General features: G+C 44.6%; 1 protein-coding gene across 1 annotated transcript in view; it reads right to left on the bottom strand.

Moving 5' to 3' along the window:
• LOC124777479 (PDF receptor-like) overlaps positions 1 to 22,917 on the bottom strand; it is a gene marked incomplete at its 3' end in the record, with an annotated part of 233,679 nt that overhangs the window by 29,646 nt on the left and 181,116 nt on the right. The window contains exon 10 of the mRNA XM_047252914.1: positions 14,354 to 14,439. Within this exon, the coding sequence (XP_047108870.1) occupies positions 14,354 to 14,439 (86 nt within the window). The remainder of the gene's footprint in view (positions 1 to 14,353; positions 14,440 to 22,917) is intronic.

Here is a 22,917-nt window from a genome sequence, read left to right as displayed (position 1 = left end):
AAATTAAACTCATAGACATTGGTATCAAGTTATCAGTAACCAAAAATGAGAAGCGAGCACAATAACTGAAGCCGCTCTTTATATTCACCTATACAGCAGACCGCGGAGTAGCAGGGTCTTGGAATGCCCTCTATGTGGAGTGTGTCACGTGAAGATTTAACAAATCTTTATATTCCCAGAGATTACCACAAAATACCAAAGTGCACTTGCAAATCATTAATTGAATATTTCAATTTTAAAATTGTACATTAAAAAACGCAGAGCAAAAAAGACATGGGGGATATTCACATCTTGCCAACATACGCTGGCGTGTTATTTTCAAACAACTTAAAAAACATGTCAGAATAAAAATCAACAGGTGAAGTTATATGGTGTCAGATTACAGGAGTAGAAAAGATGAAAAATATATAAATAAAATGACTCAAATATAACAGAATTAGTTATATAACAGTAACCGCCATCGCCGGCCTGAGTGGCCGAGCGGTTCTAGGCGCTACAGTCTGGAACCGCACGACCGCTACGGTTGCAGGTTCGAATCCTGCCTCGGGCATGGATGTGTGTGATGTCCTTAGGTTAGTTGGGTTTAAGTAGTTCTAAGTTCTAGGGGACTGATGACCTCAGCAGTTAAGTCCCATAGTGCTCAGAGCCATTTGAACCATTTGAAGTAACCGCCATGTGGCGCAGGGAGTCTGCCATATAAAGTTCTTAAGTTACATAAAATAATACATTGAATCAATCAATAGTAACTGATAATGTGCTGTCAGACTGACAGCTGATGCACAACTTCGGGTTGAGCAAAAAAGAAGAGAGAAAAGTGTTTCAGCACTAAGGAATTATCTGAATGGGTCGAACATATACAGGGCGGTCCATTCATAGTGACCAAGCCAAAAATCTCTCACGAAATAAGCATCAAAAGAAGAAACTACAAAGAACGAAACTCGTCTAGATTGAAGGAGGAATCCAGATGGTGCTATGGTTGGCCCGCTAGATGGCGCTGCCATAGGTCAAACGGATATCTACTGCGTTTTTTGAACTAGCAACCCCCATTTTTATTACATATTGGTGTAGTACGTAAAGAAATATGAATGTTTTGGTTGGACCACTTTTTTCGCTTTGTGATAGATGGCGCTTGTAGACTTGGCGGTAACTGGATACTGTACACGACTCGGCGCCCTGAGCAGAACTGACCGCCGCAGATCAGTGCTCCGGTATTTAAGGGGTGCCGACCAATCGCTAGTGAGTGGTGGATGTCCTGGACCCCATTGGTAGCGACCATCTCCCGTCCTCCTCACCGTTTCCGACGGTTTTCGCCCCCGCCCCGACCCTCGTAATGACCCTCCCCTGAAGTACGTCCATGATTATTCCCATGCCGACTGGAATGCCTACCGGGATCCTCTATCCACCCAGGTCGATGGCTTCCCCTTCACCTACTACCACCCTGATGATATTACCCATGCCGCCTCCTTTCTCCAGCAGACCTTGTCTGAGGCCGTGGAGGCCCATGTCCCTATTGTCGCCATCCACTCCCACCATCCTACCTTACCCCCACAGGCTGTCCTCTTCCTCCATGAATCCCACCATCTCTACCGTGCCTTCCTCCACACGCGGGACCCGGACACACTACAACGCCACCGGCAACTCCAGCGACACACCCGAAACTCGCTCACAGCTAAGAAACGCCAGGACTGGCGACAGACATACACCCTCCCTATCAACTCGTCCAAGTTCTGGTCAGCCTTCCATCGCCTTACCGGAACTAAACCCTCCCCCTACTATCCTCTTCTCCATGATGACCACCCCTTCCCTGACACCCTCAGTAAGGCCAATCACTTTGCCTCCTACCTCTCCGTTGTCTTTTCCATCCCCAATGATCCCCAGTTCGACTACCCCCTCTTTCTGGATGTACGCGATCGGACTGACACCTCTGTCCCCCTCCCCACCCTTGCACCTGGTTTCCAGTACTTGGACAACATGGCACACACAGAACTCAATGCGCCTATCATTACACAGGATCTCATTGCTACACTCTGCATGAAACGCAACACCGCTCCTGGTCACGATCCTGTCACCTACCGCCACCTACGTGAAGCTCCTGTCTCTTTCCTCTCCACCCTGGGAAGGCTCTACAATGTAGTCCTGTCCACCAGCTACTACCCGGACCTGTGGAAAACCTTCCGTATCCTGATGTTCCTTAAACCCGGTAAACCGCTGTCCGCCGTCTCCTACTGTCCCATCAGGCTCACCTCAGTCTTCAGCAAGGTCCTGGAATCCATCCTCACCTGCCGCATCCACCAACATCTCCACCAGCACCGCCTCCTTCCTGTTACCCAGTGTGGTTTTCGGCCGTCCTTCTCTTCCGATGACCTTCTCCTTCACCTCACTCATCTCCTTTCCGAACAGCTTAATTCCAGTCGCTCCACTATCTTCCTCTCCCTGGACCTCGAACGTGCCTATGACCTCGTATCGCATTCCGGTCTCCTCTTCAAGCTCTAAACCTTCGCCCTTCCCATTAACTACGTCCGTCTGATCGGCTCCTTTCCCTCCAAACGTCCTTCCTACGTCACCATCCATAACACAGATTCCTACACCTTTTTTCCCTCCACCAGTGTGCCCCTTCTGTACCTTTTGTATACGGCAGACATGCCGCCGCCGTCACCCCACCCCCCCCCCCCGTCCACCTTCTCCTGTTTGCCGATGACACCGCCTTCCTTGCCCTTGCCCCCACCCTGCAGCATTCCAACACCTTCTCCAATCCCATTTTGACCAGTTCACCGCTTGGTGCAAGCAGTGGTTGCTTAAGGTCAATCTCTCTGTCGCTGTGTGTGATTTTATATCTCTTGCGAACAGAAACCAGTTTGTCGCCATGTTTTTTAATTGTCTGTCTACTATGTTACCTGTCTGCATCCTGTGTATTTTAATTCGCTCTGCCAACCCTTCGCTTCCCAAATTTTCCACCGTTTTACAATTTAAGTCCCCATTTTATAGCATGCTTTTATTGTTTCTTAACCTCTCCTTACGTTTTAAAAAGTCTGTAGGCTGTAGAGCAGCGTAATAAGCTGTTGCCAGCCCGCCCCCTTCGGGGGGAATCGAAATACAATAAAGGAAAGAAAAGAAACCAATCACTATCCACAGACGTGGATCCCATTGGGTAGGCAGCTGCGGTCCCTTGTGGAGCTCGACATAGTTCATACTGCCAAACCATACAGATGATGCGCTACGAGTGTTCCGAGGGCTGATTATCTATTGTGGTGCGGTACTCTCTCAAGTCGTGGTTACCGTCACCAAACTTCGGCGCTCGGTGAGAAGTGGGACTCATCAATTCTGCTCGAACATGTGAAAGCCTGACTTGGCCGGCAGTGTTGCCTAATGTCTTCCTAATTGAGTACGTTTGGAGCTTTATCGACAATAACCAGCACACAGCCCGGGATTATGACGATCTAATGCGCCACTAGTACCGAATTTGGCACGATATCCCTCAGGAGGACATCCAACAAATCTGTCAATCAATGTCAAACAGTTATTAGGCTTGACATTGACTGACAGAGCAGCTAGATATCCTCCTGTGGGATAACGTGCCAAATTATGTCCATTTGGCACTTTAGACCATCATAATCTCGGGCTGAATGACTGCTTGATATGGGTCAGAGGTGGACCAACGCGTTAACGACTTGTTCAATCTGTAATGCTCTTTCTTTGCACAAATCATCCAATTTATCTCAAACTGTCCGTCCCCGGTAGCTGACTGGTCAGAGCGACAGAATGTCAATCCTAAGGGCCCTGGTTCGATTCCCGGCTGTGTCGTAGATTTTCTCCGCTCAGGGACTGGGTGTTGTGTTGTCCTAATCATCAAAATTTCATCCCCATCGACGCGTAAGTCGCCGAAGTGGCGTAAAATCGACTCAAATCGAAAGACTTGCACCCGGTAAATGACCACCAGAGGGGGGCTCTAATCACACGACATTTCTATCTCAAACTGTAATCATTCCTTATCTGTGTATGTAAATTATATCTTCCGAGTTCTGTCACATTCCTATGTAGTGCGTCTTTTTTTGGCTTAGGTTATACGTTTGTAGGTGCATTCAGTGGTATCTGTCGATACTGTAGTGATGATAGTAAAGAAGGAATAAGTTAAGACGTCGTAGTAGATGTTGAAATCGTACAGCGATAACTTACAGTGATAATGTAGCAAGCTGTAAACCACCTTCATTTCATTATTTAACCCGGGGAGTAAAATTATGTGTAAAGTCTGTTGAATGTCGCCAACTGCTCCTATTCTGAAACAATGGATGAAACCAGTCTGGGTAATCTGAGCGCCGTGAGTTAACGTTGCCCCAGCACATTTACAGTTTTGTACTTCAGTGTTCGGCTTTTTTGTTGAACTTGTAATGTAAGACCGTATGTCCTCACGAGAAGATTACGATAGCGTTTCAAATTTTTAAATTCGGTCAATAATTATATGAAGTACGGAAATCAATTTTTGGTGCCACTGGAAGCCGTTATACAGGCAACCTGCAATGTGAAAGTAAAGTGCACACCGTGCATCGTGCTAGCTATTTACTGATACAGATAATCTTGTGGAATGGGATGTATACTTTTTACACAGCCTGTACTAACGAAACGTCTTAGTTTGACTGTACTAAAAAAAAAAAAAGGACCAGTAATTTTCTGCGTCATTTCCTCATCAACTGAATGCCCAGTAAAACAAATATGCCACAGATACGCAATGTGATCAAAAGTATCCGGACACTTGGGTGAAAATAACTTACAAGTTCCTGGCACCCTCCATCGGCAATGCTGGAATTCAGTATGGTGTTGGCCCACCCTTAGCTTCTATGACAGCTTCACTCTAGCAGGCTGGATGGTGCTGGAAGGTTCTTGGGGAATTGCAGCCCTTTCTTCACGGCGTTCTGCACTGAGGAGAGGTATCGATGTCGGTCGGTGAGGCCTGGTACGGGATCGGCGTTCCCAAAAGTCCCAAAGGTGTTCTATAGAATTCTTGTGAGGACTCTGTGCAGGCCAGTCCACTACAGGGATGTTACTGTCGTGTAACCACTCCGCCACAGGCGGTGCATTATCAACAGGTGCTCAATCCTGTTGAAAGATGCAATCGCCATCCCCGACTTGCTCATCAACAGTGGGAAGCAAGAAGGTGCTTAAAACGCCAACGTAGGCCTGTGCTGTGGTAGTGCTACGCAAAACAACAAGGGGTGAAAGCCTTCTCCATGGAAAACATTACCACACCATAATACTACCGCCTCCGAATTTTACTGTTGGCACTACATGCGCTGGCATATGACGTTCACCGGGCGTTCGCCATAGCCACAACTTGTCATCGGATCGCCACATTGTGTACCGTGATTCGTCACTCAACACATCTTTTTTCCACTGTTCAATGGTCCAATGTTTACTCTCCTTACACCAAGCGAGACGTCGTTTGGCATTTACCGGCGTGATGTATGTTTTATGAGCAGCCACTCGACCACGAAATCCAAGTTTTCTCACCTCCCGCTTAATTGTAGTAGTACTTGCAGTGGATCCTGATGCTGTTTGGAATTCCTGTGTGGTGGTCTGGACAGATGTCTGCCTATTACACCATACGACCATCTTCAAATGTCGGCAGTCTCCGTCAGTCAACAGACGAGGTCGGCCTGTACGCTTTTGTGCTATCACATCGGAAACAGTGGACCTAGGTATGTTTAGGATTGTGGAAATCTCGGGTGCAGACGTATGACACAACTGACACCCAATCACCTGACCACGTTTGAAGTCCGTGAGTTTGTAAATTTGTGGTATGGTCTTATGGGACCATCTGCTGAGGTCATCGGTCCCTCAGTTTACACACTACTTAATCTAACTTAAACTGTCTTACGCTAAGGACAACACACACACCCACGTCCGAGGGAGGACACGAACCTCAAACGGCGAGAGTCGCGCGTAGCGTGACAAGACGCCCCTGACCGGGCGACTACCCGCGCGGCAGTCCTTGAATTGCGCGGAGCGCCCCATTCTGCTCTCTCACGATATCTAATGAATACTGAGGTCGCTGATATGGAATACCTGGCAGAAGTGGCAGCACAATGCATCTAATATGAGAAACGTATGTTTTTGAGGGTGTCAGGATACTTTTGATCACACAGTGTATTATCTGTTCGTAATGTCGTCAAGTTTATATTGCTTTTAAGTTCAAGTCAGATGAAAGTATCTGTACTTTAATAACGATTGAACACACGCCTTAAAAGTGAAGCTACCTCATTAGTGTATGCCGTAATTGCGTAAGGCGGCATCAGCACAGCCTATCTCGGTGTTGCTTCGTCAAAAACTAACGCTGAATTGACATATATCCCAGTCATGGGTCGAACAAAGATGTTAATTATTTAATTATAGATAGGCCACCCATCTGTTACATTTCGCGTGGACAAGAGAACGTCAGCGTCATTTCCAAAACATGTGTAATTAATTACAACTGCTTTCTTAAACTTACAGGTAACTCAACGGCGCTTATTAACACCAAACGGGCAACTACGCTAATAAAGCTACAGACTATCTTTGATTACTGCAGCCTTTCCTGTAAAATAATATTTTTTGACTTAATTTGTTTCAAGTTTGGTTTTCACTTCATTTAAATACACATACAAGGGTGCTATAATCTTAACAGTTACCACGAGCATTGGCAAAACTATTTCGAGCTCTTCCCAGTCAACAGACGGTAAAAGCCGGAATAAAATCCGACGGAGACTGCTCAGTTTCCCAGCAAGTAACAGGACTGCTAGCTTACTGAATGTGGGTTGCCCGATTAGCAGTGATTAAAACTTCGAAATGGATACTGCCGTTGCACTGAGATTTAAAAGCCACCACCGAAGCACGAGCACTAGTTTGACTGATACGCCGTTTGCTAGATTCAAAGTAGGTGAGCGTTTGGAAAAACTCTTTCTGCTTGTCGCTTATTTCCAACTTTCTCTCTGTAAGGATAGATATAATCTAAGCGGCTTTCGGAAATAAACACGATATTTCAAATATGCTAATCCGAGAGCTTACCGTTTGCAGTAGCCAGCGAGCGATTTCATAGGTTCGTTCAATACATTTATAATACCTTGGTGTTTGAGATATATTCAGGCGACATTATCGTGAACGAAAGAACCTAGCATATCACACGCGCTACCAGCGTGCTCTTCTCTCACAGTTGCAAAGGTTCACCTCATAACCCAGTTCGTTTTGCTATACACGGTTAGCCAGTGAAACGGGTAGCTTTAAATAATTAACTAATTCTTTTATTTAATGGTTACAAATATAAAGTACAAAGGTAGCCATTTGCTGTGTAATAAGTGAAAAAATTCTTTTTAGAATACAACATCTGCCAAATGTCCTCCTTTCGAATCAATGCACTTCTGCAGCCGGGCCTGGAAGTTTCCCATGACATTTTGCAGCATATTGCCTGGTATTCCTTCAGTTTCGTCCCGAATTCGTTGTTTTAGGGCAGGGATAGTTCTGAGTGGATCGTTCTGAAAACCTCGTGTTTTTAAGTAACCCAACAGAAAAAAGTCGCAGGTTGTCAAATCTGGAGAGCGAGGGGACCCCGTTTCGGGAAATAATGCCGACTGGAAACAAAGTATTCGCAGCATTCATGGCAACTCTTGCAGTGTGGATTATTGCCCCATCTTGTTGGAACATTGTGTGTTCATTCATGGAAAACTGGCGAGTTCTGACGTAAGAAAGTTCTGGATCATCACAACGTAACGCACAGAGTTTGTCACAGCACTTCAATTGATAGCCTCAAAGAAAAATTGGCCTGTGATTCCTCTTGCCTACATTGTGCACCAAACCATCACTTTTTGAGCATGAAGAGGCGTTTCAGGAAGTGCGCCAGGGTTTTCCTCCGACCAGTAACTGAACTTTTGTTTATTAACAAAACCTGAGAGGTGGAAATGCGCCTCATCAGTCATCCACAAGTGGTTTTCTTGGGCGTAATTTTCTTCAAGTCCTCTGACCATTTCCTCACAAAATCGTAATCGTTTCTGATAGTCACTTGGTTTGAGAGAGTGCACAGTATGTATTTCTTTTCGGTGAAAATGTAAATCTTGACGAAGAATCCTTATCACTGAAGTGTTACTTATTCCAGGTTGTAGAGCATGTTGTTTGGCAGATCGGCATGGACTTCTGAGCATTGCCTGTTGAACAGCAGCGATGTTTTGAGGGGTTCGAACGGTTTTTGCACTCCCACCTCGTTTTTGAGACGTTGATCCAGTTTGTTCAAGGTTGTTTATCCACGAACAAATTGCGTTATCCGAGGGAAAAGGCCTGTTGCGCGGTATGTTGAAATGGCGTCGAAAAGCACGCCGCGTTTTCACCAAACTCTCACCACGCTTTAACCGCGTAGCTGCGATGTTCACCCGTCCAACGATCCATCGCTACTAAATGGCGGGACATGCAGGTAGAACGGAGCCGGCCACCATTACCCCACCACTCACATTCCAGCTGTCAAGGCCATCTCCAGCCTGCCCTTTTCACTGGCTAACCCTGTAACTTTTTTTCCAATTGCCCATTGCCTGTCTATGTTTTATTCTCTGAAAACACAAAAATGGTGCAGTCTACTCAGTAACAGCTCCAGAGATTAAATAAAATCTGGGCGAACTACAAAAATCCCTTGGGAACGTCAGTATTACCTCCACTTGAGTCCCTGCTGACGTACTGCCCAGGAGGTTAGTCAGTTAGCTAGCTACGAGATGCAGAACATAACTGTACTGTTTCTTTTTTTACTTTTTTTTTTTTTTTGAGGGGACGAAAGACGAGTTAGTTCACAGGACACGTCTACATGATTACCTTTAACATCAACAACCAAACGAAGTCCAGGTTGGAATGTCAACAGCACCTATCTTTTCTCTATTTTTCCTTAATATTGTAGACAACATTATTCTTTCGTCCTACTCAAGTAACCAAATTTAAAACATTGTGTTTTTTCACATGCTACCAGCTTGTAAATAAAGAATTGACTGTGCAATATACAGTGCTTTGTAGGAGACCTGATGTTAGTTTGGATTTAAAACTTGCTTTGCTACTAGTCAGACATATTATGTCATTGGAAAAATGATCAAGAATTTTTTATTGACGGATACTGAACTCTTTTGTAAGCCGCTAACAGCTTTAATAAAGGGTGCAAAAGGTCATTTTCCTTTTAGTGTTGTAGGTTGGATATCACTCTTCTTATCAGACTGTAAAGCATTGCTTGTAATGATACACTCCGGGGAGCCAAAGAAACTGGCACACCTGCCTAAGTGCCGCTACACGACTTGGCATCAACTCGACGGATGGCTGAAGTAATGCTCGAGGGAACTGACACCATGAATCCTACAGGTCTGTCCCTAAATCCGTAAGAGTACGAGGGGGTGGAGGTCTCTGCTGAAGAGCACGTAGTACAGCACCCCAGATATGCTCAATAATGTTCGTGTCTGGGGAGTCTGATGGCCAACGGAAGTGTTTGAACTGAGAAGAGTGTTCCTGGAGCCACTATGTAGCAATTATGGACGTATGGGGTGTCTTGTGGGAACTGCCGAATCGACATGATTGGATGGAGGAGATCAGACAGGATATTTACGTACATGTGACCTGTCAGAGTCATAGTCAGATCTAGACGTATCGTATAAGGACCCCAACTGCACACGCCACACTCCATTACAGTGCCTCCACCAGCTTGAACAGTCCGTTCCTGACAAGCAGTGTCCATGGATTCATGAGGTTGTCTCCATACCCGTACACGTCCATCCGCTCGATACAACCTGAAACGGACCTCGTCCGACCAGGCAACATGTTTCCATTCATCAAGAATCCAATGTCGGCGTTGACGGGCCCAGGCGAGACATAAATCTTTGTGTCGTGCAGTCATCAAGGGTACAAGAGTGCGCCTTCGGCTCCCAAAGCTCACGTCGATGATGTTTCGTTGAGTGGTTCACACGCTGGCACCTGTTGCAGCACTTTGTGGATGGAGTTGCAATTCTGCCACTTTGAAAGATTCTGTTGTTTACCCGGCTGCAGCGATGTCGGAGATCTGATGTTTTACCAGATTTCTCATATTCACGGTACGCTTGTGAAATGGTCGTACGGGAAAATGTCCACTTCATGGCCTCCTCGGTGACGCTGGGTCCCATCGCTCATGCGCCGACTATAACATCACGCTGGAACAGCAGAACCGATATAAAAACTGCGCCAGACACTTGTTGTCTTATATAGGCATTGCCGACTGTAGCGCCGTATTCTGCCTGTTTACGTATCACTGTATTTGAATACGCATGCCTATACGAGTTTCTGTCTCGCTTCAGTGTATTTTGTAGTGAACTGAAAACTTCTCCTCTCTGGCGTGAAATTACATGAAGATTAATAACGGAATGGACCGATACTTGGTACCAGACTGTAGTGAATTGAGAATTCTTTGATCTCTTGCATGAATTGACATGCAAATTACTACGTGTCTATATTGCCCTGCGTTGGGCGTCAGAGATTAAGCTGTATCAATAATCAAAGAAACTCAAACAGCAAAATGCTAAGCGATTAAGGGGTTGATAAGCAAATGGAGCCGTTTCTTTAGGTGAATAAACATGAAATGAGAGGATTTACTTTAGTAGCGTTTACACAAAAAACAACACAAAGTATTACAAATTTCAGGGCCGAATTGACTAAGCTTGGAGATTACTAATTAATTAAGGGGAATTTGGGGGACTGAATCATCTCAGCATTCTTCATATTCATTTATCGTGATGACGGCGGGAGGCGCTGATCTGGACAACCCGTCCCTTCGGAGCTGTGCAATGGCGAGCCGAAAGCTGTCTTATGTGGCCCGCGGCTGTGTAATGATGGCCCGAAACATACATCGTGTGCTGTCGCAGCCGAAGCAGCGTTATCATGGTGTCGGAAGGCGGATGGTAGGCAATGTGGCCCCGAAGTCCTCTCGCTTCCGCGCTGTCACACCGACTATCATCTTTCCTTGTTGTCACTCTCCTAAGCTCAGTAACTAATCCAAATTTTCTCCTTGTGAAGTTGTCACTGGCGGATTAAATTTGCAATGCTGCCCAAGGACTGATCGCCATCTCGTGAACACTGCTCCCAGTGATGGATGGAACCCTCGTGGCTTGCGTGGGATACTGTGTGACTCGAGAATAGGCGTATTTCTCCTGTTGTCACTGTCATAGCTATTCCCAGCACTGATCGCACATTATCCGGATGTCTCTCTGCATTTCTAAGTTGCTCTCAAAGTAACCACACTCGACTTCTTTGTAACGGCTATCCCTGCATGAAGCCCGGACATTCTCATCTTTGTGCTTCGTCAAAGAATCTGTTGATATGTTTTAAGCAGGCATATTTCTTCCGTAGTTCTTTAGGCTCACACGCATCCCTGTGTGAATTCTTGGCTCTTTTATGTCTATGCTCTGCACCAATGGCTACAGGAGTCCATCAATTTTCGGCAACCTTATCAGTGTCCACCAGGCTCTTTGCAATGTGTCCAATTTTAAGCGAGCCGAGGTCATCCTCCAGCCGACCACCTGAGTGATTACAGAATGCATGAAACTTCCTGGCAGATTAAAACTGTGTACCGGACCCAGACTCGAACTCGAGACATTTGCCTTTCGCGGGCAAGTGCTCTACCATCTGGGCTACCCAAGCACAACTCACGCCCCTTCCTTATAGCTTTATTTATGCCAGTACCACGTCTCCTACCTTCCAAACTTTACAGATGTTCTCCTGCGAAACTTGCCGAACTAGTACTCCTCGAAGAAAGGATATTGCGGAGACATGGCTTAGCCACAGCCTGGGGGATGTTTCCAGAATGAGATTTTCACTCTGCAGCGGAGTGTGCGCTGATATGAAACTTCCTAGCAGATTGCCCGCGAAAGGCAAAGGTCCCGAGTTCGAGTCTCGGTCCGGCACACAGTTTTAATCTGCCAGGATGTTTCATATCAGCGCACACTCAGCTGCAGAGTTAAAATCTCATTCTGGAAACATCCCCCAGGCTGTGGCTCAGCCATGTCTCCGCAATATCCTTTCCTCCACGAGTGCTAGTTCTGCAAGTTTCGCAGGAGAGCTCCTGCAAAGTTTGGAAGGTAGGACACGAAGTACGGGCAGATGTATAGCAGTGAGGACGGGGTGTGCGTCGTGCTTCGGTAGCTCAGATGACAGAGCACTTGCCCGCGAAAGGCAAAGGCTCCACGTTCGAGTCTCGGTTCGGCACACAGTTTTAATCTGCCAGAAAGTTTCATATCAGCGCACACTTCGCTGCAGAGTGAAAGTCTCATTCTACAGAATGTATCTCTGGCGCTCGCCCTAAGACGTCTGACTTTCCAATCTTCCTGGTCACTGGCACTGTGAGTCGACAAAAGTGGGCCCCAGCGGAGGTATCAGAAAACCATGTTTACGTCACGATGTACAGGTAAATATGTGAAGCATTTTATACTGTTTTCTGACACCTGTTAACATGCTACATCAACTGCTGGTGTAACTATTTACGATACTGTAGTGCCAGTGTTGTTCAGAGGTACAATGCAACGCTTCTGGACAACCATCAGCTGTCTAATGGACAACGACAATGAAAATTTGTTCTGGACTGTGACTCGAATCCGTATTTCGCACTTATCGCTAATGGTCGCCTTATCATTAAGTTATCCGTGCACGCTTTATGGCCAGGCCCAAACTTCCATTTGTCATCAACCGTGTGACTACAACCAGCACTTGTACGTTCATCATTTATATTTCCATATAGCTGAAACTATTTAATCATAGGTTGCTCAGTGTCGCTGGATAAATACGATACTGTAGCGTCTGTGTTGTTGAGAAGTACGATGAAATGCCTGTATTTATCAGCCAAACCGAGCAAGTCGCTTTCAATTAAAATGTCTTCCACGTACAGGACTATACATAATAGAAGTACAAATGCAGGCTGTAGACACATGGAAGTTTCGGTCAAGCACGCTCGGGTAGTCTAATGGGAAGGAGACCACTGGCGATAGGTGTGAAATACGCGGTCGAGTCCTGGTACTGCACAAATTTTCACTGTCGTCATTCCATTATACAGCTGATGGTTTGCCATTTTGGAAACTGCGAATACATTTTATGTTGTACAGAGTTAAAAACAGCGTTTTTTCTCGAAATTTAGCGAGATTCTGTTTTCATAGAACAACTTGATACAAAGGGTACTAGGAACCTTTAGCATTACAATTGTACTTATTTAATTTTTTCGAATTTATTTTCGTCAGTTTGAATACATCACTCCATCCTCCAAAACCAGTTCCTAAACCAGTCCCCCCAAGTTTATATTGGGAGCAAGACACAATCGTTGTCCCAAGCCCTGAGGATGTCATGATAACTTGAAAACTGCACTCCATCCAACTAGCAATTCTTTGAGAAACATACTAAAAAATTTCTTTGCTTTCTCTCTAATGGGATTTTGCGGCTGTCGAAGAGTTGTAGATCGGCGTAGGTGCCATCCTGTTAAATGGAGGCGGGATAAAATCAAACATTCAACAGAAAGTGCATCGAAGGCACTCATATCTTCGTAGAAAAAGAAAACTTTCGAAAATAACTCGCTATTATAATGTGGAAAGAGGTGCTAGCCAATCACATATCTGCTACACAAATAATTTCACAGCCTCAGAAGGGATACTGAATTACAATTAATAACAGAAGTTTGTAGACCTTACGTGAGCCGACAGATTTCGTTTCGTTCTTGACGGATGTCGTGCATGACAGTTTCCGGCGGTGAGCGAGAATACGCCATGTCAGCACTATTCGTTAACTGTAACAGAATCCATGGATTCTCATGAGTTTTGTTATTACACAAGGACGCCGGTCAACGTCGACGAAACCTTGCACGCTGGTTCACATTGATAATTAGTTCCTTACGAACGCGACGAGTCTAGATTCTGTTGACTTTTCATATTATGGAGCATTTTCTTGGCAATGTTTCTCGTCTATACCTACAAAATAACATCCGTTATATTCTCTAAATTCTTCTAATGATGGGATGTAGATTTAATTTTTTCGTTCTTCAACATAGGGCTCGATGTGAGCGCCTTCCCATTAAGCGAGGTCATTTGTAAATCTATTGGCACCACCAAGCCAGGGTAAATATTATAGCAAACAGCTGTACTAGTATTTGAATTTCGTTTCATTCATGCAGTTACCCGTATAATTAAAATTCTGTTGCAGATCAAACATGCTCAAAACTGCAACTACAAAAGAGTAAATAACATTAATAGAGAGTAAACTGAACGGTTCCGTAGAAGGAAATCTCATATTCACATATGAATTCAATTGAAATTTGATGGACTTTACTAACAGCTGGCGGTGGCATCTATTGAGTAATTTTACTCACCTGGCCTGCTCTATTTCGCTGGTGCGACTCTGCCGCAGTTTGACCACCAGCACACGGATGATGTTCAGCAGAAACAGGAAGTTCAACTGCAGACAAGAATTCTCTAGTAAATATAACATGTGGTTCTGCTCATACAGTACGTTTAAAAACCTCAGTAGCGTCGTAGATGACGCTGAGACAAGTAATTTAGTATAAGATGCAGACGTCAGCAAATTCCGCAAAAGTGAATGAGAAATGTTGAACATGTGCAAAGTACAGTACAACAAAAGCCTACCGCACTTCGTCACAAGTAAATGAGTCGATTCCCACGAGAAAAACAGGCCACGGAGCATTCGTCACGAAGACAGGTCTTAACTCGCTCGTTCGCTCAGCTCAGCAGACAAAATGCGTTTCTAAACCTCTTAACTCGCACCTAGGCTTGTACGTACTAACGAGAATTGCATATTTTATTAGAATCTGCTGTTATGAAGTCTTACCGATTACCATTACTACAACAAAATTTAACATCAATTCTCGACATAAAAAGTATAACGGCTTGTTTGTAACATTTAGTCTCTCCTGCTTAACAGTACTCCTTTCATGCAAGATGTTGTGCCTCATGCAGCCGATGATGACTTTGACATGATTTTAATTTTACTGTACCCCAGTACAGTCTTCGTACTCTCTATCATTGTAGGACTAACAACAATGAAATTCCATAATAATGGATTTCAGAAGAAGATGCAATTCTCGTTTCAACATACACACCGAGTCACGAGTTAACAGGTTTAGAAAGGCAGTTTTTTTGCTGAGCCAGCGAGCGCAGCCTACCTTCGTGACGTACGCGCCACGGCCTGTCTTTCTAGTAGGCCTCGTAAATAAGTATAAGCTTCCGAAACGCATCGTTACCAGTGAATGACCTCTACCTCTTCATTAAATAATGTCTGGCAACAAAGAAAGTGACAGAAGGGAACACACAGAAAAAAATAACAGCTTTTCATTAGTTACAGGAACTACAATAATTTTGGTCTCCTGCGTTCATAACACTTCACATTTACAAGAGGTTTTCAAAATTTGAATCGTGTACTCGAGTGCTAGTATTGCGTCGCGCAATAATCCCTTCACTCCCATGTCCAACGGCTGCGTGTGCGGCGAGATATGTGACGTGATGTGTTAAACTTTTCTTATCTACTTTTAGGGTATTTCCCGACATTTGCAACCCCGTGTGTCTCGTATTTAATTACTCGACTATCGTCATCTTCAATAATTACGGCGTTTTTAAACGTTAACAAGAATCACCCAGTACAGTTTAACGTTAATAATTTGATAATACTATATTGACACAACACAGCGACTGTGAATGTTGTTTACATCAGTATTCCGAAAACTACAGACGGAACTATGCAGAAGACTTAACTTGCAGTAGTCCGCATGAACACTCGATGACAGCTGTAGACAAAAAGACTAGTAGTCTACTGGTCTAACTGAGTACATGATCCATGCCTTAATCCATACTAGTATTATAAAAGCAAAAGTATGTTTGTCTGTCACGATTTCACGACCAAACCGCTGAACATACAGGTGACCCAAAAGTCAGATAACATTAAAAAAATCAATACCTCACGGCATAACGTAGTTATAGAGGTAAAAATTGACACATATGCTTGAAATCACATGGGATTTTATTGAAACCAAATAAAGTGCACAAAATTAGCAGCAGATGGCACTTCAGTTAATGCGAAAGCAAAAATTAACTTAACAATTGTTTTTTAATAAAGGCGACATCCTCAATAAGAAATGCTCAACATGTTGGCCATCACTCATCAACAACACCTGTAGTCGAGGGACAATGCTGTGAACAGTACCGACAGTATGTCAGTAGGCATGGTGAAAAATTACGCTCGGATGTAGTCTTTTAGCACTGCTAATGAGTTCAGATGATTGCGCTGGATTTGCGACCTTAGATAGCTCCCCAACAAATTATCACACGGATTGAAGTCTAGAGGCGGCCGCTGTGGCCGAGTGGTTCTAGGTGCTTCAGTCTCGGAACCGCCTGGCTGCTACGGTCGCAGGTTCGAATCCTACCTCGGGCATGGATGTGTGTGATGTCCTTAGTTTAGTTAAGTTTATGTAGTTCTAGGTCTAGGGGACTGATGACCTCAAATGTTAAGTCCCATAGTACTTAGAGCCGTTTGAACCATTCTGGGAACCCAAACGTGACGGAAGTGGTGGCTCAGCTCGCGATTTTTGTCAGGCTACGTGTGCACGAGACCTTCCACACGTGTAGCAATATGGCGCGGAGTGTCATCCTGCCTAAAAGTCGTACCTTCCAGCAGGTGTGACTGTGGGCTCTCCCAGCTTATACTGCTGATGAAGGTTTCTCATATCTCCAGCCGGGTGGTAGCGTTTATATATCTCGACGTTTCGCCAGAAGATTGGTGGTATGGCACTTCCCGACACATCGCGATACATCAACTCTACCACCCTAAAGCAGAACCGAGAAACATTCATCTTCCAACAGGTGTTTCTCAGCCAGGCTATGGATGATGTGATTCTATAGCAAATTGACGTACCTCATACCCGACACGCCAATAGTTTTTGTTGTGACTTAGCAAGACAGCCAAGTCACAACGAGAGGAAGCCGAAAGGCACGCGTTAAGCTCACGCAGATTGGCGTGAGGTCTGGAACAGTACAATGTCTTCAGAATTGCAATAAAGTACGAAAATCTTGTAATACTTAACTTTAATCCATAATCGGTGAACATTGGTCTGATGGTACTGGCATCACAATATATATAGCAACGGATTATGGCGTGTTGCTAGGTCGTAGCCAATGACTTAGCTGAAGGCTATGCTAACTATCGTCTCGGCAAATGAGAGCGTTTTTGTCAGTGAACCATTCCTATGAACGTCGGCTGTACAACTGGGCGAGTGCCAGGACGTCTCTCTAGACCTGCCGTGTGGCGGCGCTCGGTCTGCAATTACTGACAGTGGCGACACGCGGGTCCGACGTATACTAATGGACCGCGGCCGATTTAAAGGCTACCACCTAGCAAGTGTGGTGTCTGGCGGTGACACCACAGTTTTAAAATCGGCACCCCAGATTTCCTCGAAGAAAAAGGGTCGGATCAAAACTGATGTGGTAATTCTACACCGCCTTGTGACCTTCCCGTCATACAAAGAGGTTTCCAAGACAGTTCTTGGATTTTCTGTAGCCCAAATTCTGCCGTAATAGTTGCTCACCTGTGATGTCAATGACGTTTTTCCGTCCAGAGCCATCTGTTGGTCGGGTTATGAACTCGGGTTTGGTGGTTTCAGTCAAGCGTCTATGTCATTTCAGGCACGTTTGTCAACTGCTACCTACATTATTCCGTGAATCTGTACTTTTTTCAAACATTAACAGACTTTTGGGTCACCCTGTATTTTGATGAACTCTAATGTAGAGATAGCTTGTACTCTGAGAAATTACGTAGGATACCCCAGTAAGTAAAATGAAAAAGTATGGCGCACATCACGAATTATGTTACCCGAACGGGGTAACTATTTCACATGTAATGGCTTACTCACCATCTCGCAACATAAAAACTGACATACGATCGCAGCCGCGGGTCACAGATAGCAAGCTGATATTAGCAGCTAATGAAACGATCTACACCCTAGTATAAGGAATATTACAAAGACACCTAGTAACTAAATCATAGGGCCAGAAAATTACAAACGAATCCGTAACTAGAGGATGGGCAAAAGAAAATGTCCTGGAATAAACTTCATGCACCCTAGGCAGGCAAATTAACTCTCATCATCTGCACCCTTTGTCGCCTGTTTTAAAGCGCTTAAAATATTATCTGTGACACTTTTACACTGCTTGTCAATTTCTAACGAACAACTGACACTTGTTAAGATACGGCTACCAATTGCTACACAACAACCGACAGTGGCTACAGAACACACCGCCAATTTTAGTAAACGGAAATTTAGAGGACAGGACGTGTTAACTGCTGCCAAGCTTGTGCACGAACGCTCTTTGTGCCTTCGGCAGTTCATGCTGCAAAGTGTTTGACGAAGCTTGTTCTGGATACGATTAGTTCGGTATTCCCTGTGGTAGGGCAACATGTCTGCAAGACATCATCTGAGTGCTTACTATCGTGGACGAGCAGTTGGACGCCTCCAAGCCTGTCAAAATGTCACTACTGTGCTCACAGCAATGGGTGTGTCCGAAGGTACCAGCTCGCATTAACCCTCCGTTACTCGCGCGAAAATTCGTGACATGGTCACTCGCGCGGATGACATGTGTCATCCACAAAGCAAGCGGTCTATTTGTATAATTTGAACCGTCTTCATGACTGATTTTATGATTTTTTATTAAATCTAAATATAATACATTTAATTTTCGTAAACATTATAATATATTCTAACGTTTGAAACAGTACGACCACTCGAAGAACAAATCTTCACCTGAACTACTGGCATTACATGGTCCCCTCCGATTGCTTACCGACGTACGGTTCTAAATTCAAAGTATAAGGTGGGTTTACATCAACCAAAGCAGACACTTCTAACCCATACATTGCCGGTTTACTAGGGATTATTGCCTGAATGGAATGGGCAATTTCCTCTAAATGCCAAAAGCTGTTCGTCAACAGTAAGATATTCACTAGGTGAAAAATATTTTTCGATATTTCTGGCAATTGTTCGTGAATAGTTCAAGTACCTCTCTGATAGGAGGCAACTTATCAGTCTCTCTGCGAACACCTCTATCACAGATATTATGAAACCTAAGACATTTCAACAGAAACCTGAATCGGTTTTCACTTATGCATAAATAACATGATTCAAGTCCGTTTCCCTTTGAGTTATACCACAATTTCGATATACTCTTCTTAGAACATATCAAAGATCCAGACAGATATAACAAACCAATGAAAGCTCTGATATCTATCGCATCTGTTTCTTTAGCATCCCTTTCCCTAGAGAAGTTGCCATGAACTTCACTGATGGATATATTAGTGCATATTGAGATGATGCTTATTATGTTTTCATCCAAGAACAAATTCAGAATTTCTATTTCTGTCTTTTTTTAAACGAGCTTGTACATTAGGATCTCAACTAAACTCTGTCCGAGGTTGTTTCTCCTTTTGACATTTCTTTCACAATCTAAAAATAAAGACAATACTAGGTAACACGGAAGGTAACTGCAGTCAGTTTCAATAAGTACAAATTTACGCACATGAAAGATCGATTGAATCTAGGAATGCAATGAAATAATACAGACTTATTTTGTTTCAGATTGTGGCAACAGAGCTCGTACGGACGACTGGTGTCCTCCAGAGTATAATAATGTTTCATAAACAATGTATCTCTCGTAACTGAAAGCCAGGAATAATTGCAGCTAACTACTGGAGAGTTAACAGAAAGGTACTGAAAATGGCGCGCTCTCAACCCTGTCCTGTCAGACAAAATTGAGCGGGGAAGTCATGTGGATGACGACTGTCATCCGCGCGAGCGACCGAGGGTTAAAATCAGCAGCTGAATGTGGAAATCCTATGAAAAAGGATGACAGTGGTTGTAGGTGGAACACCACACCGAAACGGGATTAATATGCAGCTCATGGAGCGAAAAGGAAATGGCTGGAGACATTCTACCACGCGTCTCTGCCAGAATCATTTCGCAGCGATTAAATAAGACTGAATTGAATCTTCGGAATCCTGTTAAATGCACCCAACTTCAGTCACACCATTGCTGAGAAAGAGTTCGTTGCTGTATGGAGCATGCTGCTATGGGCCAGCAGCAATGGTCCAGAGTGATGTTCTCCGACGAACCCCGATTCACTATGGTAAGTGAATCTGGTCACTAGTTAGTGTTGAGAGAGGGGCGAACACATTGCACCACTAGAATGTTCATGAACGTCATCGATATGGCCTAGGCACACATTATGCAGTGTGGACGAATACCACTCCACATATTTGTGCGAGGTACCGTTGCAGCACTGTAGTGCAGCAGAGAGCCTATTCTGGATCATGTCTGGCTGTTTAGGGGTGCGGTAGGTCCCAGCTTTGTGTTTATGGACGACAATTCCTGACCACACTGGACCACTGAGGTGTCGAATACAATGGAAAGTGAACGGAACAGCCTGCGTATTGCCCAGACATAAACACTTTAGCGCGTGCCTGGGATGCTTTTGCCAAACCAGTTTCTCAACGAACAGCCCCTTCCCGAACCGTGCAAGAACTGAAAATCACCTTCAGAGAAGAATGGGACGATACTCCTTAAGACTCCTCAACAGCTTGGGTGACAGCGTGAACAACAATGCAAAATGTGCACTAGTGCCTGAAGAGGGCGTATTGTTCACTGAGAGTCTGATATCGATCGTTATGTTGAGCATCTAACCTGTGTCAGACATGAACGGTACTTAAATTTGTTATCTTGCTTTCACATGTGATGAAATCTGTACCACTTTTCGTTATAAATATACCACTGCACCTCTGTTGCGTATGTACTGTTTTCAAATCGTCCTCTATTGCCAGTGATTATTCTAGTCCAACTAGGTCTCTGTTCCTTAACGGTTGCCCAGCAGCATTTTTTTTTCTTTTTTTTCCGTACCCTACACCTATACAACAATAATCGTAGCTGATCGACTGACTATCAACCACCTCATGCGAATGACAGCTGACTGAGCAGAAAAGTCTTTCAGCAACATGACTGAATAAAATCACGGCAGTATAAGCTGCCTCTAGCCTCACTGAAAATATACCGTTACTCATTTCAGTTATTTGTTTCGCTACAAGCTAACTGAGTCGCCAGTGAAGCTTCTCAGTCAGCAACATTGCAGCCAGGAGAAGGCCGAACTGAAGTCTCGTGAAACTTTGAGGAGCTTTAACACCATGTCAGTGGAATCACTCCGCATGGCGCCGGGAATCTACCCTATAGGCATCGACGTTGAGTCAAAGGATGCAAGATACTGACTGAAGATAAGAAAAATGGGTAAGGTATTAGCCAAAGCAGGGAGGAATATATAATACAAACGCCAACAGAGAAGGCGGTTTGTGGGTACGTTGTAGAGCATATGCAACAGTGATATGCGTCACAGAGTACACACATCCATGGCATAGTTCACCCCTTGAGCAGACGTAGTGCTAACACAACACAATTAAAGCGTGTAAATCACAGCCAAATGAAATAACACTGTTGGGGAGTTCCCTGAACACTCTGTACTACACTGTAGACAATTTAGACACATGAATAAGTCAGAGAAAAAGCAAGATATCTTAAATAACCCAAGCGATGGTCCAGCCCAATGGACACATTTAAATACTCTAAGAAATACAGTCTCCATTGTACTTTCTAACGAGTCTGTACGGACAATGTAACAAAAGAGAGCGAGTGAATCACGCAGTGATGAGGCCACTGACAATGCAAGCCTATTTTACGTAGAATAATTAGCGACAGGCTTTTAGCCAGTATCAGTCATACGCAACCTATAATCAGAAGGAGAAATACACTGATGGAAAAAATTCGTAATACCAGAAAATAATTAATTTAGTGTAACGCAATTTCGGGAATACATCTGTCTATGTAATATATGTGTTAACATCGGAAGATCACAGGTCAACGAAAACGTGAGACAAACCATGGAAATTGTGAAATGCTGGTACATTAATAGCCCATTCAACTGCCAGAATGTTGAATGCAAGCGTCCGCACGTGCATGCATTATATTGTACAGGTGCCGGAGGTAAGTTCGTGCGATAGACATCCATGCCTGTTGCACCTGGTTTGTCGATACAGAAACGTTACTGCTGTTTGGGATGACGCTGAAGTTTTCGTTCAATGATGTTCCATGTGTGCTCGATTGGAGACAGATCTGGTGATCGGGTAGGCCGAAAGCGACATGTCGACTCTCTGCAGAGCATGTTGTGTTACAACAGTGTTATGTGGGCTAGCGATACCCTGTTGACAAACATCGTCTAGTTTGTTGTTCATGTATGGCAGCACAACTGGCCGAATCACCAGACTGACGTAAAAATGAGCAATTAAGGTATGTGGGATAATCACGAGAGTGCTCCTGCTGACATGGGGAATCGCACACCATACCATAACTTCAAATGTGGGTCTAGTGTGTCTAGCACGCTGACAGGTTGGTCGCAGGCCCTCAGCTGGCCTCCTTCTAACCAATACACGACCATCACTGGTTCCGAGACTGAACCAGTTTTGATCAGAAAGCACAACGGACCTCCACCCTGCCCTGCTATGAGCCCTCGCTTGACATCACTGAACTCTCAAATGGCGGCGGTTTGGGGTCTGTGGGATGCACTCATCAGGGTGTCCGGCTCGGAGCTGTCCTTGACGTAATCGATTCGTAACAGTCCGTTGTGTCATTGTGGTGCCAACTGCTATTGAAACTGAAGATGAAGTTCGATGCTCCCGAGCCATACGCCGAACATGATGGTCACTGAGACGTACGGACTCTGGTCTTCTTGTGATCGTACAATCTCGTGACCACCACTGCCAGGAATCATGTACAGTGGGTACATTCCTGCGTATGACCTCTGGTCTTTCTGATCGTACAATCTCGTGACCACCGCTGCC

Source organism: Schistocerca piceifrons, chromosome 2, assembly GCF_021461385.2.
Source record: "Schistocerca piceifrons isolate TAMUIC-IGC-003096 chromosome 2, iqSchPice1.1, whole genome shotgun sequence".
Classification (NCBI taxonomy): Eukaryota; Metazoa; Arthropoda; class Insecta; order Orthoptera; family Acrididae; genus Schistocerca; species Schistocerca piceifrons.
Note: the sequence above shows the minus strand (reverse complement) of the source record. Positions and strands in the feature narration are given on the sequence as shown.